Raw genomic sequence first — 20007 nt, 5'->3', positions numbered from 1 at the left:
TAAAACCTCATGTGCTATTGCTTATAGGGATTCCTGGTGCATCATCATTAGCTCCCCTTTGGGTAGAGAAAATGACATGCTATTAGAGTTCAAACACAAAGTTATAGGTAATAAATAATCAAAGTAGCTTTAAAACCTCATAAGCTACTCGTTATAGGGATTCTTGGTGCATCACTATTAACTCCCCTTTGGGCAAAGAAAATGGCATGCAATTAGGATCCCACACATAAGGTTATGAAAATTACTAATGGGAACATATGATATTCAAAAGACTATCCCCTTTGAGCAGATAGACTTTCTAGGCCATTGTCAGGACTAGTGTTTTTCCACTTAATAGGAAAACACATGTCAAACGAAAAATCAAACACTTTTGAGTGTATTGGATTTTTCAGGACTAGTGTTTTTCCAAAAATTAACCTTATGCCATCATCAATTTTTATACGAATAATAAGCACCTTTGGGCAGGAAATTATATGCATCAAAATGGAAGAATGTATCATTTACCAAATGAATAATTTTGCAAGCTTCAATGAATGCACCACTTTGACGATTAAACATTCTGACAACTTACAAAATTGTTTTAATGATACTAAATAATATTATCATAATTAGCATTTCATGAGATACTTAATGAACTTAGACAACCTTAGTTTAACAACAGTTGCATTTTAATTTTCATAATTAAGATTTCATCAGATATAATACTCAATTATCTCGGACAATCTTAATTTAATCATGTTGCATTTTAATTTCCATGATTAAAATTTCATGAGATATAACGCACAATTATTTCGGACAATCTTAATTTAATCGCGTTGCAATTTAATAGTCATAATTAAGATTTAATTAGACATAATACCCAATTATCTCGAACAATGTTAATTTAATCTTATTGCATTTTTAATTGTCATAATTAAGATTTCATGAGATATAATACCCAAGTATCTCGGACAATCTTAATTTAATTGTTTTGCATTTTAATCTAGTGAACAATAATTTTTTCCCGCGGTTTACACTCCAACTATGTACATAATTAACCACATATGACAAAGTTGAGAGTATAAGATATAAAACATGGTATAGGGAGAGTACAACATGCCACAATATTCAACCAATAGTGAAATAATTTTCACAAAAATTTCCCAAAATTTTCCAAGCAATATTCCTCATAAAAAAATATTAAATATACCAACCATTACAAATAAACAATTTATTTAATATTTTTCCACAATCCAAAAAAATAATTAAATTGCTCCAATAATTCTAAATTAATATTAGAAAAATTCTTAAAAATTTATCGCTCAAAAAACAGCCCTGCAGGCACATCAAGCTCCCACAAGTGCCACCATGCGCATGTGGGGTTCGGCTGGAACGTCCAGCCGGGTCTACAGGTTAGTGGACTCGGGTCTAGGCCTGTTTGACTTGGTTTTGACCTGGTTTGACCATATTTGACTCGGTTCAATCATGTTTGACTTGCTTTGACCAGGTCGGGTTGACCATGTTGAGCGGATTGACTTGGCCCACTTTTACAAGGTCGGGTTTGCCCATTTTATGCCATTTGGCACAATTTCAACCTTTTTTGGTAATGATATCCCGTAACCCCCTCATTTTTGGTAATTTTTAGCACCTAAAAATTAAAATATGACAATTACACCCCTATGATCTAGAAAATCCAGATCGCGATTCTGCGAACCCAACAGCCAAAATTCAGTCGCTCCTCTTCTCAAACGGCTGGAAAAGTATCCTTAATGGCAGGAAAAGCCTATTATGGGTTCAATTGCGTGAGCCATGTGCTCACACGACGGCGGCCGAAGCCATGCCGCAGCATGGAATGGTGTCGTGAGCGCAGCATGAAGAGAATCACCGCCACCAACAGCGAAACAGGTCTGATAAGGTCGAAAAACAACAAAATTGAACACTAGAACTTTCAATTTTGCAATAATGGTTTTCAATTCAAAAACCCCAAAATAATGGTTTTCAATTCAAAAACCCCAAATTGGAATTTATGGATTTTAAAACAAAATCCCCAATTTTAACAAGATCCCTAATTTCCAATGTGAACCCTAATATTTGAAATTGAAAAAACATGATCTTATTCTTATTTGAGGGGAGAACATCAGGGCATAATCTTCCTTATCAGGTTGCCTCTGAAGAATAGTTAGCCGCCATTCCTGCTAAACGCAACATAGTCTTTCATAGACCTAGCAAACGGGCGGGTGTACCCGCGGGTCAACGGGTATCCGTATCCAACGGGCGGATACGGGTAACACATACTTCGACTTGTGAGAATCTGACCCGTATCCGGCCCGCCCGTGACTTTTGTGGATGGATCAGGTACTACCCGCATACCCGCAAATTTGAAATTTAAAATAAAAAAAAAAAAAAAAGTCTTACTCTCAAACGTCAAACTCTAATCTAAACCAAAACTTATCAGTGAAAAAAACAAAAAAGTTAAAAAACGCAGCAGCTCATTCTCTTCTCTCACAGGCCACAGCAGCTTCACGACCACTCCTCAATCCTCTCACAGCAGCTCCACTCTCTCACTCTCTCACTCTCACAGCAGCTCCACTCTCCCTCATTCTCTGACTTTTGTCACGACAGCACCAGCACGGCAGCAGCAGATCTCCTCTCATGGCAGCACGACAGCAGCAGGGCAGCAGTCAGCATTAGGAAAAATATAAATAAGCCAAATTGATATTTTCTTAGTAATTCAATAAAAAAAATTATAAAGAATGGTTTAGTTTAATATTTCATAAAAATATGGTCAACCTTTAAAAAACAAATTGGTTAGATAAAGAAGTTGATCAACATGGATAACGTTTAATACTTTATAAAAATTATAATTTTTATTTTTTACTATCATAATATTTAATTTATTATGTTGAAATTTTAAGTTTTACACACTAAATTGTTTTATGTTACAAATTTAAAGTTAAGTGCAACATTATATTACAATGTTTGGAATCCTGAAAAAAAATATATATATTTTCACATTGATATAAATTATTTATTTATTTTTCAATCAGATAATAGCTGTTACTGTAATTTAAATATAATATTAACCGTTATAAACCATAATATTGTACATATTATGTTTATATATTTCGATTTGCATCACATATAATATTGCTTTAAAATAAATAGCATGGGTTAAACAATTCTAATATAAAAAAGGGGTAGAAATAATTGTTTTTAATTTTAGTAAAATAACTTTTAAGTCAATAAATTATATCATTTCATAAATTACATTTTCTATTATAAATTTATATAAAATAGAATTCTAGTTTGGAGAAGGTGGTGGATTTGACAGGTTTCACTTTCAACTATTTTCGTAGGCCAAACGCAAGGGCAAGGCAGGTGGCAGTCAACAGCGTGTCAACTTGGACAGAGATGTTGCCACGTCAGAATATGGTAAATTATTGTGATATTTTATGACGTGGCAAGATCTGGATGGAGTATGTTTTGCTCTAACTGTGTTGGTAATGGTGAGCATTAATTAAAGCGTAGGTGAAAACATTGAATTGTTTCATAGTTCATGCAAGTTGTGTGGCTGTAAAGCTGAAAGTTGCAGGCGTAGGTGAAAATATGAAAAATGTAAAAGGCTGCTTCCATTTTCACGGGTGATCTGTAGGTGACCCGTATCCGTATGAGATGGGTACGGATCATAAAAATATCGATCTGTGAGAATTTTTCACCCGTTTCACCCGTGACCCATTATTATCAGGACCATACCTGTCTAACCCGCCCGTTTGCCAAGCCTAGTACTCTTTCATCATCTTAATTATGGTAAATATCATTAAGATCCATAAGAATTAAGAATCCTAAAAGTAGAAGGTTTATGGTATTAAATAAAATATTGAGGGCTTACAAAAATTAACCAAAATGTACAACATGTCTCATATGAAGATGACACATCGTTCAATAATGGAATGACGTCATTATAAGGTAAACGTTTAATCTAACGACATGTCAATGGAAACGGAATTTACAATGGAAAACAATCAATCATTGTAGAGTATCACTACCAATGACATATCATTCATATACTTTAAAAACATCTCTGGCAATAAATAATTTAGGTCCATAAGAATCATAAAAGGAGAGGGTTATATGATATACAAATAAATATAGAGCTGTTAAATAATATTAGCTAAATTGGTGTCACCACATCGTTTCATCTAAAGCAAAACATTGTCATTCCAGTAAAAGGATATCATTTAAGCCTTCAGTTAAACGACATTGTTTTCTAAACCTAAACAATATCATCAATGTCCAAGACGGCATCATTACTTTTTAGCGAAAATAATGTCGTTATTTGATTTAAGACACAATCGGTTACGGGTGAAACGACAAGTCAAATGTTGAATGACATATAACCCCCTATACCTTTACAAATATCATAAAAGACCCTATATTTAGGATTGTTAATTTCTTATGGATCGAATTGATATTTACCATAAAGAATTTACATGGTGCAATAGGCTCCGCCCACGCCGAAAATTTGTTATGTGGAGAAGCAGAGTGAGTTAATGAAGTATATCATCTCAATTTCTACCTGCTCTTCTTTACCAACACGAGAACTGAACTGTTATCCACATTAATGCCACCAATTACGTCATTCACATCGTTGTCTATGAGCATTTCCTTTAATATGATAATGGTTGTCCCCTTTTTACCGGAAATATTAATGACAACAACACCAAGAAAGAGACATATTGATATATGTCAGATCTAGACACATGATAGATAGGTTCCTAAAAGTATTGTTTACATTGGATTCTAAGAATTGCACGGTTTATTTGAAATAGACACCTCTAGGTGTTGAGAGTATCATTATGTTATATAAGCGATCAAGACCCTCATCTCCTAATCAATGTGAGACTTTGACACTAACACTGTGAGGGTGTCTTTGTGCTATATAACAACCAGGGCTCTTGTCCCCTAACCGATATGGGAATTTAGTACCAACATAGCCCCTCAGGGGGTGAAGGACTCAGAGTGGCCTAGGCCCTCATTCTAGCACCTAATGTTGATGTATGCCAAATCCAGAAAAATGGTAGGTAGATTCTCAGAGGTATTGTCCGTTTTGGACTCTGAGGCCTGAACAATTTTGTCTTAAAAAAATGCCTCTAGGCGGTGAGGGTGTTCGTGTACTATATACCAAGGTCTTCGTCTCCTAACCGACGTAGAACTTTGGCACCAATAAGAAGATACGGAGAATATTCATTATTTGCACAAACACCAGAGAAACTCATCTTTTATCTTGTTTTTACTTTTACAGGTAAATGAATGTTGTATCTTTTCGGTCCAACATGCATGGTTTTGCCTTGCTTTAATTCATATTTCGTCATAGTCAAGCTTATTATTTTAGACAAAACAAAAATTTTAGTTAATAAAATCTTAAACTTTATTTAATATACGTTAACTACAGTTTGATTATGAAAGAAAAGTGCTATAGCTAGATAAAACAAGGTTTTCATGGAAAGCTATGTGCTGTTGAGCTATTAGGGTATAATTAACGATCAAACTCTATTTAATTAGTTGATTAAATACCTAAATTTTCTTGCTTTCTTCCTCTCCTTCTCTTCTCTCCAACAGCACCCTCCATTCTCAAAAGAAGGAATTGCATTTCAAACCAAGAAGCTTCTGCGATTTTGCCCAACAGCTTCAGGTTGAGTGCAATTAAGAATTAACAAAGACATATTATTACATTCATTATCATCTTCAATAATTTTGTCGTATAAAATTATTTTCTCTATTTTAATTACAACATTTATACTTAATCATCTAAGCTCATGGAACATTAGAAGGACTTTCAATATCACTAATTTTTCTGCAGAACCACTTCTTCTGCTGTCCCCAAGGTGCAATTACAGCCGACATAAGTCTCCAAATGATTTGGTTTCCGAAAATTGGTTCCTCAAGTTTCGAATACAAATGAGCAACATAAACTGCAAGAGCAACTGTTGATGTGAATCCTGTTAACGTGAAGAGTACCCAATAACTAGTCACACTAATACTGGAAAAATCTTCTTCTGATTCCATCTCCTCACAATTCTGAGTTGCAAGCATCTTCTTCTCCAATTCTCGTGCCTTCCCACTTTCGGATACTTTCAGAAGCGCTTTGTTCATCTCAGGAACCAATGGAGAACCCTTAGGAAAAGCCTGTGAAACCATGTAGAAGTTTCATTAATCATATATAATAAACTAATTTGATTACCATTTATCAGAAATTGAAAGAGGAATTAACTTACGAATCCGAATCCTCCAGTTTTGTAGGTCGGTCCAGCTGCAATAAACTCCTTGGAGTACTTTGCAGTAAATATTTTGGCTATGGGAACATCAAGAAAGATGGCTTCTATTTCTTTGCTTCTAAGTGCCTGAACATAGTCTTCCGAGAAAGAATAATACTTTTTTAAGTTATTGGGGTTGAATTTTAGAACTTGGACCAGATATGTTTCAAGGCAAGATACCCTGCAATATCCGATCATTGCATTACTTCTCTGCAGTGACTCAATATCTGTAGCAGTGGGTTCAAGCCTCTGCACTGTGAGTATGCTGGTGAGATTAGCTGTGTAAGTTTGCGTGATGACTAGTGCCACAAACAACCAAACCACCATCGCCATCCTGGATAGACTGCTGTGTAATTTTTCAGCTTCAAAACAAGACAGGAATTACAAGTAATTAGAAACAATCTTGAAATTCTTTTTATTGGAATTCAAATTGAGGGAAGATCGATTGTGTTACCATGTAAAGAGAAGAGTGTTGAGAAGGACAACCAAATCAAGGTGGTGATTTGATTGAGAACTGAACCTTTTAGTTCGGAGCAATGATTCCGCTCAATTAACCACACCACAAACCCATTGTAAAGAGTTATAGCTACTGTGAAACCCCACATCGCTTTTGTAAAAGGCTTCATGAATAGCCATGCTTTACTGCTGGCTCGTGATCGCACCGGAACCACCATCACCAATCCTGGCACCGTGTAGGGATGTGTGAATTCTGCATACTGGAGTCGGCTGGACAGAATTGTTACATCACCAACTACAGCATCCAATGTCTACACACAGAAAATTGGATTTTAATTTTCTCCTTCTATCCGGAAACATAAAACTGAAAAACAAGATTTTAAATTTGTAAAGACCTCACCTGATCATGAATTTGCTGCACTAAAGCATCATAGTTGCCGTCAATGGGGATAAATTTGTAAGCAAGGTGATATCGTAAATTGCTAACTGTTTCTTCGAAGAGATCAATAGCATATCCTCCAAATGTGTAATTGTTCTCTTCAGGATTCCGGACCACGGTCAAAAATTCCTTGAAAGTTGTTCCATTGGGCACACCGATTCTCAGAGACTTTGCGTTGGTTGGAATAGCCCATCCTCTTGGAGTTGACCTAGGTTCGCCTGGCCAAATCACACGTTTCAAACTCTTCATTGAATGATTAAATGTAGCTCTTTCATCTAATGTCCGAGAGAATCCGTTGTCTGACTCTGACCAGAAACCAAGTGTTCTGTAACTCTTTCCAAGCACATTGATGATCCGAAATATTTTCCCTGGAGCTAATTTTTTCTCTTCGAATTGAATCAGTCCACTTAATCCATTGAATTTACTATACAGAATTGTATCCAACAATTTTTGTCCCCCGGCCTTGCTGTTCTTAAACATTGCTTGACACACTGTCCATACAGCATCATATGCCTGTACTGCATAAATACCAGCTTCGCGTCTGTCCTCTTCTGGATACTCCGAGCTAAACCTTGTGCGGAATCTCATATGAAACTCCTTATGGAGATCATTATTACTGGGGAAGTAGCTCTGGACTCCTATAATTCCTTGCATTGAGGAAATGCTTGTGGCATTAATAGAATCGACAAGGCTTGTAAAGGCGTCTGTAGCGATCCATACGTAATCCTTTTCCATCATCTCCATCTCCTTGGCCTTTTCGAATAGACGTGTGGCTGATGGAAATGATAAATCAACTACAATGACTCTACATTGCCCTCTTTTGATCATCTCAAGCTGTTCAGACAATGAAGAAGAATCAAGAGGTGGGAAAGCTACAAGATTTGTGATTTCAACATCTGCTTCTCGGAAGGCGTCATAGAGATGAGGCACCACTACTGCAGCGGTTGAAGATAATCCAGTTTCTTCATATATAACAGTGACCTGATGCCATTCCCATGACTGAACAATGGCTGCTATGGCTTTCGTTTGTTTGCACTGGCTAGGCGCGGCTTGAACAAGAAAGGGCCATCGCTCTGATGCCCACCGTGGACTTGATTCAGCTAAAGAAAGAATCGGAATATGAGCTTGGCTACCAATATTTGCAACCATTACTGTTTCTTCCCAAGTGTGTGGTCCTAGTATGGCCTGAACTTCTTGTGTATCAATTAGATTTTTGGCTGCAATTAAAGTAATTATATCTAAGTTAGTAACAATCTAAATGATAAGTTATTAGTAGAGGACAGGAGTTTAATCATATCACAAGCACCTGCAAAAGCGGCTTGAACGGGATCGTTTTGAGAATTTACTATGTGGACATGAAAACGTTGATTCGTCTTCTCATAGAAATCCTTGATAGCCATCTCCATGGCTATTTTTGCTTCTTTACCAATGCGAGAATCCTGATCGACAATTGCACCTACAACGCCAGCAACTGGGCCCTTCTCCGTTGCGCTTCCATTAGCTGTTGCTTCTACTGAAAGCAACAAAAGTAAGGGAAATAAAAACAAGAGAAGAGAACAAGTGACCATTGTAAATGCATAGAAGTTTATTAAAGCAATCAATTCTTCCTCGCTTTATAGTTGTAGTTGGGTGTTTGTCAAAGCTCATCAGAGACCTGGACTAAAGAGGGTTGGATTTAGACTAATCAGAGTCATGCAGCAAATAATGCCGTTTCTTTCTTTCGTATCCATGCAATTTCCGAAGGGTGGACTTTGAAAGATTTGCTGAAATTATATTCCAACAAAGAACTAATTAATAATTAATATTCTGTCAATCCTTAGCTAGCGAAACTGATGATTGTTCCTTTCAATTTCATCCATAGGCAAGTATCCAAAATATAGAGATCAGAAAAATTCAAAATTAATTTACACAAGATTCAGCCATTCAGCGGATTTATTCAAACTAGGAGAAACGACAAATTTTATACACGACAATTGACCTTCTATTGTGCCCGTATTTTTGGTTCAGAAATTGAATTTTCTTCTTGTTTTAATTGGTCTCAGAATCTAGAAAGACTTGGTCTCAGAATCTAGAAAGACTTGGTCATTGCTTCAATGAAGAGAATTTTATACTTAAAATAAATGTATAATTTATATTAAATAGCAAATTTTTAGATTATAATCATCATAATCAAGACAGTGACGAACCAGAAAAATTGATGAGTGGAAGCAACTCTAAATAAATCTTCGAAATATGAGTAAGAATATAATATTATTCAATGATTCGGTTTTTAAGATTGTTGAATTTGAAGAAAATATATGCTGATCAATTAATTCGAAAGAGCAAACGTAGACTTGTTCAAGCAAACAGACCTACATATCCACATGTTCTCATGCATGAAATAGAAATAGAAAGCCTAGACTTGTTCAGAGTAGTCTGTAGACGAAGAATATGCCTTAATTAAGGTGGTGAAAATTATTGAGGAGCAAGAAGTGACGGACCAATCTTTTACTCTAGACAATTATTGAAAATAAGTAAATATCAAATTAAGTTCTTCCTCTTTCCTAGTCCTTAAACACTTTGATCAATGAACAATAGTACTGAAATATTATAAAAGAAAAATTACAGGAAATAGAGACGTTAACTGTAACATAATTAATAGTACCACAAGGAGGGACATGAAGTGTTGAAAAGTTTTTAGTATAACTATCTTTGGGTGATCGAGTGATTCAATAAAAACTCTTGTGTGTATTACTCAAAAAAACATAAATTTAAATATTTCATCAGATGCTAATAAGGGCAACTAATGTAGTTTTTATTGGACCGATTAAAGTTTTTAGTAATTAGCTAAAGTACGCGTAAAACCACTAAAATTCTTATACGACCGATAAGATCTCAGTCATAAAAAATAAAAAAAAAATTGTGCTGAAAAGTTTTCTAATTAAGAAAAATTAAAATGAATGAATGTCGAAAAACGAAAACGAATAAAATAAAAGTGCGCACCCACTCCTTGTGCCAGCTGAGCTAAGCCATAATACGTCAATTCTTTTCAATAATCCCACATGGCCACATAATTTAAAATAATTTTGACAGCCCTTTCTGATATTTATTTTGATACATAAACATTAACCAAATGCACCGAATCTCATTTTATCAAATATAAAAAATCAACTAAAAATTACCAAACCCCACTTATCTTAGTCAAACAAGTAAGCATGACTTAAATAATCCTATATAATTGGCCCAAAACCTCAAATAATACTCAGAGACCATAATCATGAATATTTTCAAACCTGTGTATCTCATTTTTCTTCTTCTTTTTCTGACAGTTGTTGAGGTTGCAGGCCGACCGACGCCATACAGCTCTGCAGAACCGGTTTCAGATGGGATCAATGGTGCTGATGATCATGAAGTCACACACCAAGCTTCTTATTTACTTAATGTTAAAGGATTGGATTCTGATGAGAATCAGGAATGTGAGCAAATGTATGGTTTCTTGCCGTGTTCGAATAATATTTTCGGGCATCTTTTTCTGATATTGGTGTATGAATATCTACTGTTTCATGGAGAATCATATTTGGCTGCCGGAGGGGAGCAAATTTTTAAGATTCTTGGCCCTGGTGTGTTTGGTGCAAGCGCATTTCATGTCATCGGTGCCCTTCCCGAGGCCTTGTTACTTCTTGGTATGACATTTACAATTACTTAATTTCCTTCTTTCCATCAATATATATAAGCAACTATGACTCATATAGGACAATACTATTGGATAAACGCTCTACAAATTATATTCACCTCATTTATGATCTTGATCGTATGTACTTGGAGAATCTTGAATCGTTTATAAATGTTACTGAATATCAATTTAAGAGAGCATTGATGATAATTTAATTAAAATATTTGAGTGAAATTAGTCAGACAGACTATTGGCTTGTTGCAAAGTTAATATAATAATATCTAAATTTTGCTTGCACGTATCAATTACTTGCAACTAATTAATTAAGTATGATATTTAATGTTGCTAATTTCCTGCTAATCGGAAGAGTTTAAAAAAAAAAAAAAAAAACTAGAATTCTGATCCCCTAAAGTTTGAAAATCTGGTGACACATATATGCATTTTAACTCTGTATTATTAATATCTCTTTGATCTTTTCATTGAAGTTTGTTAAGGGGAAAGTATAAGTATAGACATAAAAAATATATGTATTCAAATTCAATCAATATGCTTAGTTTCAGTATAAAAATTCTAAGGTTAAACCTATCTTGTGATAAGCACAAGAAAATTAGTAATACAAGAAACATTGTTAAATGTAAGTCAATGTTGCAGAGGTTCTACAAATTTGTCAAAACTGAGGATGCAAGCAACTTAATATCAGTGGACCATATAAATTATAATCTATTCAAAAGAATTTTAGAAATTTATCTTCTGAATTTTTTAACTGACTGATTATGACCTTTGATTAAATTTCAATCTAATTTGTTCTCATAAGCTTCTCTCTTTAAGATATGTATTTAATTATGTGGATCAACATTGTGTATATATCTAAGTTTTTCATTTTATTTTGCAATTGTGGAAATAATCTGTAGTTTTGTGTAGCTCTTACAATAATTTATCTTTTAATAAGCTCTTAAATAATCAAGCTAGACAAATAATATTAATACTATTTATGAGGTTGTAACTTTAGCATAATTTTATGAATTTTTTTTTACAGCGTCTGAACTCTTCAACAGTAAAGAGGTAGCTGAAGAATATGTTTACACTGGAGTTGGGCTGTTGGCTGGATCTTCAATTTTGCAGCTCACTGTAATTTGGGGAACTTGTGTATTACTTGGCAGTCAAGTCCTTCACAGTGGTAATTCAGAGACTAATTATACCCCTCTCTCTAATGGAACAACTTCTGAAAATTTTTCTTTTGACAGACTCTCGTCAAAATTCACTGGTAATTAATCTTCTCTCTTTTCCTTCGTTCATTCAAGTTATGAACTTCCACATCCATTTTCCAGTCTAAGAAAGAAAGACTAATGTTCAACAATTATAACTATGATATTATCGAACCTCTTGAAAGATAGTTTAATTTTAAGTGCAGCCACGATTTTTTTAAATATATTACATGACCCGCAATTTTTTTTTTTTTTTTTTTTTAATTTTGTCATTATTAAAATTGCAGGTTCTGGTATAACTACTGATATGGAGACCAGCTACATTGCGAGGATTATGTTTTCCTCGGTGACACCATTTCTGATCATTCAACTCCTGAAAGTCGTCTCATCATCTTCTGGGCAACAAGCAGTGATGTTGATTGCTCTTTCTGTTACTATTGTGTTCTTATTCTTGTACTTCTTCTATCAGGTACTAAACTCTTTACTCTCTTTTCGTTTTCAAAATTTTCTTAGGTTAAATTCTCTTCTCATGGTGTAATGTATTGGTCTCATAAAACTTTTGTAGTGACAAATCATCTGCAGATTTTCCAGCCCTGGATTCAACAAAGAAGATTGGAGTATGTGAAACATGAGCATTTAGTTTTAAGAATTTTAAGACATGTGCAAAAGCAGGCATTAGGACAAATCCTCACCGATGATGGCGCTCCGAACGTAGCTGCTATACGAAGGTAATTAAACCAGGATCCTCCCACAAATTTTTTTTTTTTTTTTTTTTTTTCTGAAGTTAATTCCTTGTGTAGCAAGTAACTAGAAGTTGCTGAAATGCAGGCTGTTTGAAGAAATAGATCATGATGGAGATGATATCATATCACCTTCAGAGCTAAGGGAGGTTCTTCTTGAAGTCAAGTTTAAAGGAATGCATATCGACAAGGAGAAAGCAGTGGCACAAGTAATCAAAGAATTTGACGTTGATGGAAATCAAAAAATAACCAAAGATGAGTTTGTAAATGGATTTACAAGATGGCTTGATGAGGCAAAGAATGCAATGGATAAGAATTATTATTCCCAGAAATCCTTAAGAGACATATACAAAGTAATAACATTAATCAGCTTATGATATAAATGGATATTTACTTCCATTAATTATCTTGAAGTACTTAATTTGTTCTTGAATGTTTGACAGGTTTTCCAGCCCTGGATTCAAAACAAAAGGAAAGAACGGGAAATGAAGAAAAATCTGATATCAGAATTGTTACAACATGTTGAAAACAATGCAATAGAAAGTCTACTTACAGAAGATGGCACGCCTGATGAATCTACAATTACAAGGTTAATTAGACTTATATTCAGCTTCAATTTTCTTATTCTTTTAATTAGACATAACAATTGTATATGCAAAATGAATGACAGGTTGTTTGAAAAAATTGATCATGACGGAAAAAACTTCATTTCTCAACACGAATTGAAAGAACTAATAGTCAATATCAAGTTTGGTGAAGCTCCTTTAAATGTGGATGAAGCTGTAGCCAAAGTTATTGAAGAACTTGACACAAGTAGGGACGGCGTGATACATGAGGAGGAATTCGTCTCAGGAATCGCAAAATTGTTCAAAGCTACCACCTCTCTTAATGAAGCTCCTTCAAAACCTGAGACTGAAGATGATATCTACCAAGTAAGTATCCATTCTTTGTCGCTCTCGAACCTCCACTAACTTGGAAGATCAATTACCAGAAAGATGATTAAAATGTTCGTGCAGAAAACTTGGGAAGAAACAGACAAGCTGGTGGATAATGAAAAGAAAAATGGAGAAGTTGAAGAGAAGTCAATATGGGCATGGTTTAAAGCTATAATGTACATGGTGATTGGAATTGTTATGTTATCAGTTCTGGCAGAGCCTCTAATTTACAGTGTTGAAAATTTCTCCAATTCTGCAAACATTCCATCCTTCTTCATCTCCTTCATTTTAGTCCCAATAGCCACCAATTGTAGAGCAGCAACTTCTGCAATCTCCGCCGCATATCGCAAGAAACCAAGGACTACTTCCTTGGCATTCTCCGAGGTTTGTGTTATGCCCTTCTAACCATTTTACTTTGCACTTCAATTAAATCCTGAAACACTGCATAATCATTGGTGTGGTAATGCAGATTTATGGCGGGGTGTTCATGAACAATGTGCTCGGATTCACCGTTCTGTTATCGCTAATTTATTTCCGAGGAATCACCTGGGAATTTTCTGCTGAATTACTGGTTGTAGTAATCGTTTGTACTGTGATGGGTGTCATTGCGAGCTTTCGCTCCACCTTCCCTTTGTGGATATCAGTCATGGCGATTCTGCTATACCCTTTATCTCTGTTCCTTGTTTATCTTTTCAATGATGTTCTGAATTATGATTAACAGAAAATGAGCAAGCTTGGAGAATGCAGTTCGAGAATTTTGTTGCAGGTTTTTTTGCTTTGCTTATTGTATTTATTTGGCCAACTTGTACAGGATGGGCGGAGTCATGTTAAGGCCTGAGGTGGCCATGGCCACCCAAGCTTTTGAAAAAATTTTAAGTTTTTTGTAGATGATCTGCATGATATATGTAAAATGGATTAAATTATGGGTTATGGCCACCCAAAATTTTTGCAACAGTATAAATATATAGGGGTGCGTTTGGTTTATTATTTTAGATAAGATTTTAGGGATAGTATTAGGTTGTTGGATAGGGGAGTATTATAATGTAAACTTTAAAAATTTATGAAAAAGCCCTTATGTTTACTAATTTAATTAAATACCCTAATATCTAAAATGACAAAAACACCCCCACCACCTGTAGTGCCAGATTCTGGCCACCATCGCCGGAATCTAGCAGGAAAATTTCGTTACGACACAGACCGGTCGGATCTGTGCCGTAGCGTGTCGTTATGGCCTTTTCTGGCCAGATCTACGAATTGTTGTGACTGCGACGGCCAGAAATGGCTGAAACGACGGCCAAAGATATGGCCGTCGTTAACGGCAGATCTGGCCTTTTCCGGCCAGATCCATTGTGGATGTGATCGGAAAAGGCTAGATCTGGCTATTACTAGCAATTTTCGGTGGCTGTGTGACTATTGTGATAGATTTCAGCTACCATCGGTGGTTGTTGTCGGAATCTGGTAGGTATTGGTGGATGGAGGTGTTTTTGTTAGTTTTTAAACTTTTTTTTAGGGGGTATTTAATGAAATTAATAAACTTATAAAGTCTCAACATAATTAAAAAATAGACTAATATTTTGAGAATAACATGCCAAATTGTCTTTTAGATGAAGTGGCCCATTTTATCTTCATTTTTTATTTCTTATAACAATCAAGTCTTATTTAATAGGGGAGAGATTGAGAGAAGACAAAACTCTCCCACTTATTTTGAATTATAATATTAACTATTTTATATTATTTTAATTTCTCTAACTTTTTTTCATCGTTTCTCTAATTCTATTATCTGTGCTCTGCTGACTTGGAGTTGAAGAACAGGACTTAGAGGTGGGCAAGGCGCCCAGCCGGTCCCAGGTCGAGGCACTCAGGGGTCGGTCCCAAATTGGTTAGGACCGGCCTTGAGCCCATGACTTTTGTTAGAGCTGGGGACCGGTTCTTAGGTTTGGAAAATTTTAATGTAGTCCCCTAATTTTTTATATATTTCTAAATAAATATTTATGTGAGGTTTATGTAATTTATCAAAGGTAATTTGAAAATTATTAATTAATTAGTAAATAAATATAAATGAATGGTTATAAATTATAATAGTTTTAATTTAAAGAGATAATTTAATTTTAGTTTTGTAATGTGAAAAATTAATTTAAAATAGATAAAATAATAAATAATTAAAATGGATGAAATTGAATAATAAATAAATAAAAATAATAAATTGTACAATAGATAAAATTGAATAATGAATAAATATAAATAATAAATTGAATAATAGATGAAATTGAAGAGAGTTTGAGAATTAAAGTAGAGAGAATGAGAGTTGCAAGGAAAATTGGTGACCAATTAGGCATTATTATAGGTTAGGCTGACCGTTGAGCAATGGTCAATTTTTTTTTTTTTTTTTTTTTTTTTTGTTTTTTGTAAAAGTATAATTTAACTCTTAAATTTATTATGTATTTCTATATTATAAGGGGGTTTAGATGAGGATTTGGGTAAGGGGTGTTTGAAATTAACGGGGCCCGAGCAGGGACCAGCTGGGCCGGACCCTCTCCCTTGGGCTTGGTCGGTCCCGGACCAGTCCTATACGGATCGATCCTGAGACTGTTTTCGGGCCCAGGCCCACTTTTTGCGCAGCTCTAGAACAGGCAGTTTTGTCTTCTTCAATTCCTGTGCTGTGTCCTTTTTTTTTTTTTATGATTTTTTTGCAGTGTTTCTGTGTTTATTATGTGCTTAGCACCGGCTTTTTTTTTTTTAGTAGGCTGTTATAAAGGATTTACTCCTTGCCTCTTTTGTTTTTTTGCGGCTCTATCCCTGGTTCTTCCTAGGGTAAGGTGGGGAGTTTTTCCTTTTTAGTTGTTTCTTTATTTTTCATATAATACCAATTACCAAACAAAAAAAAAATATATTGTAATTATAATTTCTTTCTTTGCTCTTATATAGGTTAAGTTATAACACAAATTTTTGACATAATTTTACACAAAAATTTATATCCGTTGATTTAAGCCAATCCAATGGACTTAAAATGAAAGGTAACTCATAACTTTCTTTTACAATATCTAACTCTTAACTTTTTAGCCACTCAATTATAACAAATCGAAAGTTAATAATTTGTGTTAAATATTATGTTAAAATTTATGTGACAACAATAACCCATTATAATTTTTTTCCTTTTCCTATAATATTAAATTCTCACATTATTTTCTTAACTTATTTACCTCAGGGCTCACAGCACTTTTTTCAATTTCGATTAGTTGCATATGCAAACACTAATTTAAAGCTTCTTTCCTAACTTTTCAACTCTGATATCTACAAAGACAAGAACAAAATTAAATTTGGTATAATTTATTTTATATATTTAATTCTTTTTTGAATTCAAAATTATATTGTTATTTAATCCGGCCACCCAATGTTAAAATCCTGCTCCGTCCCTGAATTGTTACATATCTGCTGGCTGTTATGAAAAGCAAAGAAGAGAACATGTCGTATTGAATATTCTAAATTATTCCAAATAGTTTTCATAATGTTTTTGTTTTTTTAATGAATTACACATAGTGAAATTAAATAAGAGAATTCCTTCCAAGTATAATATAAGAGACTAATTATTGGAGAGAAATATATATATATATATATTATCTTTGTTGTTCTGTCTATTATGGTTTTGGTCTTACAGTTTCAAATACTAAAAATTACTTGGTGATTTTAACAGATGTCAATCAAAATTGTGAACTAAAATTGAAATGATAAAAATACCTCTAAATAGTATTTAAATATATAACTATTTAATTAAATCATTAAATAAATAATTTACTTAAATACAATTAATGAAATAAATGATTTCATAAATACAGGATTAAAAGAAAAATGAGCAATTAAATATTTGAAATTTTAATACTTCAATTATTAAATTATGTAAAAATTTAAAAAAAATAGTTTATTAGATATTTAACTAAGTAATTACAAATAATTATTTCAATATAACACGATACCATACAGTACTACTTAGGGGTGTTTTTGTCTTTTAAGTTTTAACTAACAGATTTTAAATTCTTAAATTAGTTTTAAGGGAGAGTTTCTTAATACAATAAATATTGGCTCACAAGTTATAACCCGATTTTACAAACTCTTTCTCACAATTCTGATGTGGCAGTTTGTAATCGGTCAGACAGAAAATTTATTAGAAACCAATTGTGACTATTATATTGGGGTTGTAAGAAAAAATTTATGAGATTGGACTGTAAATCTAGTATTGTCCTTCTTAATATTTGAAATAGCATAATTTAAACTCTGGCGGAAATAGATTTAATTCCTAATTATTGGGGATAATGAATAGCCACGTGTGGGTTAATTTGGGGTTTCTCTTCAGACCAAGGCCTAATGAACAACAGCAGTTAAAAAAGGGCCAGCCCACTGAAATCTCTCGTTATCTTAAAAGAAGTTACATGAAGAATCAAGAGAAAGGAGAGTGGCAATTATCTTAATAATAATCATGTTGAAGAGACATTTCACCATTCAGAAAATTACTTGGTACTTACTCCACCAACTGACGGGACATGCATAATTTTTTTAAAAAATATGCAATAAGATGACGATTTAATAAATATTTATATACTCATAATAGTGTATATTCTAACGGTTCACTTATAGTCTACTAATAATAGAGACATTTTTATTACTTCCAAAACTTCAAGAAGAGTTTTTGTTATTGCCGTAAACCTTACGGGGATGTTTGGTTCAGGAATATTAAATTATTAAGAATATTAGATTATGAGAAAGATAGATTACCTAAAAAGATTACTAGGAATCTTTAAGAAAATATATTTGATTAATTGGTAGGTATGTTTTACTAATATGTTTGGTTATGGGGAATAAATTAGTGGGCATATTATTTAAATTACTAAATTGTCCTCTTTTAAATATTAATATAATATTATTTTTATTATTAATTTTTGAATAATTTTTTTAACCCCCAATATTTCAAATTTAGCTAAAACACCCCACTTATATAAAACTTTAATTTATGACGAAATCACCCTCACCTATTGCCACCATCGCAAACCACCGTCGGAAGTCTCCAAAAGTCCATGTGAATACCTCACCGTGACCAAGAGGCTCTGATATGACCGTTTCTGGTCATATTGATGGTAAAAAATGGCCATATCAGACCAGATCTGGCCGTTAACGACCCTGGACCTAGCTGTTAACGGTCAGATCTATTCCGGCTAGATCTCGCCCAGACCTGGCCTGATATGGCCAAAAAGGGTCATATCGAAGCCTCCCGGAGTCTCCCATCAAATCTCGTTTTTTTTAGGGACTCTGGTGATTTTTCGATGGCGGCCCATGGTGGTTCGCCCGCTGTTGGCAATGGTGGCAGTGGTGGTGGTGGTTGGGTGGCAATGGTGATCTATAAATTATTTTAAATATAAAGATATTATTGTCCAAAAATTTAATTAAACAAGGATAAAATTAAAATAAAATATTAATATAAATTTGTTTTAAAGTATGAATATTATTGTCTAAAATTTTTATTAATAAGAAATAAAATTGAGTGGATTCAATTGAACCCATAAGTACGAGTGTGGTTATGTCCGTGTCTAAAGGGGTCTTATGCCGTCTAAAAGGTGGTCTTAGGCCGCATGGCGCGCATAGATTGAGAAGGCCCACAAGTCATAAACTTATTTTCTCGGGCAAAAAAAAAAAAAAAAAAAGCAATGATAGTATTTAAGGAATAAATGTCGGCTAACTTTGTGGTAATAGGTATGCTAATATAAAAGATGAAAGTGATGTCCAAAATGATTAAGCTTAAAATATTAGTAGGTAACTTTTAAATTGAATCCTCAAATTTCAAGAGTCAACTCTGAATAGGCAAATCGGAAATTGTAGAGATTTGAAATGACACCAACGAGAACATTATGCGGTTCCCGTATTGACACCGAAACTCTTTTAATTCCATTCAATCCGAGGTTTTCCACAATTTTATTTCGTTTATTTTCCTAGAAGCCAAGTGGTCCAATTTGAAGTAGATCAGATTGGACCATAAATAAATATCCTTTGAAAACTAGTCTTACCTGTACGTGGCACTGGCTTTCAACACAAGTTTATGGAGGGCTGCCACACTGCCACAACGCCACCAACTCCCAAATATTTAATCAATCTATTTAAATAATTGGGACATTAAATTAAATTAAGTTCCAAAATGGTATTAATTTTGGCCTATCTTCATCAATTCTGGCTGTTTCTAGGGGGTCAGACTTCAACTTAATGGCCTAATTTGTTGACTCAAGATCACATTAAATGTTATAAAT

At 34.0% G+C, this 20007-nt stretch overlaps 2 protein-coding genes across 2 annotated transcripts; one reads left to right on the top strand and one right to left on the bottom strand.

Annotated features, from left to right (window-relative positions):
- Positions 1-5793: 5793 nt before the first annotated feature.
- LOC116123501 (glutamate receptor 2.8-like) lies at positions 5794-8756 on the bottom strand. The gene is made up of 5 exons (XM_031409265.1): positions 8495-8756; positions 7150-8405; positions 6748-7060; positions 6255-6655; positions 5794-6165 (listed from the first exon to the last, which is right to left on the bottom strand). The coding sequence occupies exons 1-5, from the start codon at positions 8754-8756 to the stop codon at positions 5794-5796; spliced, it is 2604 nt and encodes an 867-aa protein (XP_031265125.1).
- A 1688-nt stretch (positions 8757-10444) lies between these two features.
- LOC116123500 (sodium/calcium exchanger NCL2-like) lies at positions 10445-14611 on the top strand. The gene is made up of 9 exons (XM_031409264.1): positions 10445-10850; positions 11877-12104; positions 12333-12514; positions 12628-12773; positions 12874-13138; positions 13229-13374; positions 13456-13717; positions 13802-14104; positions 14190-14611. Exons 1-9 carry the CDS (start codon positions 10445-10447, stop codon positions 14436-14438), a joined length of 2187 nt encoding a protein of 728 aa, XP_031265124.1. The 3' UTR covers positions 14439-14611.
- The last annotated feature ends 5396 nt before the right edge of the window (positions 14612-20007 follow it).

This window comes from Pistacia vera, unplaced genomic scaffold (assembly GCF_008641045.1).
Source record: "Pistacia vera cultivar Batoury unplaced genomic scaffold, PisVer_v2 Contig1426, whole genome shotgun sequence".
NCBI classification, from domain to species: domain Eukaryota; kingdom Viridiplantae; phylum Streptophyta; class Magnoliopsida; order Sapindales; family Anacardiaceae; genus Pistacia; species Pistacia vera.
Note: the sequence above shows the minus strand (reverse complement) of the source record. Positions and strands in the feature narration are given on the sequence as shown.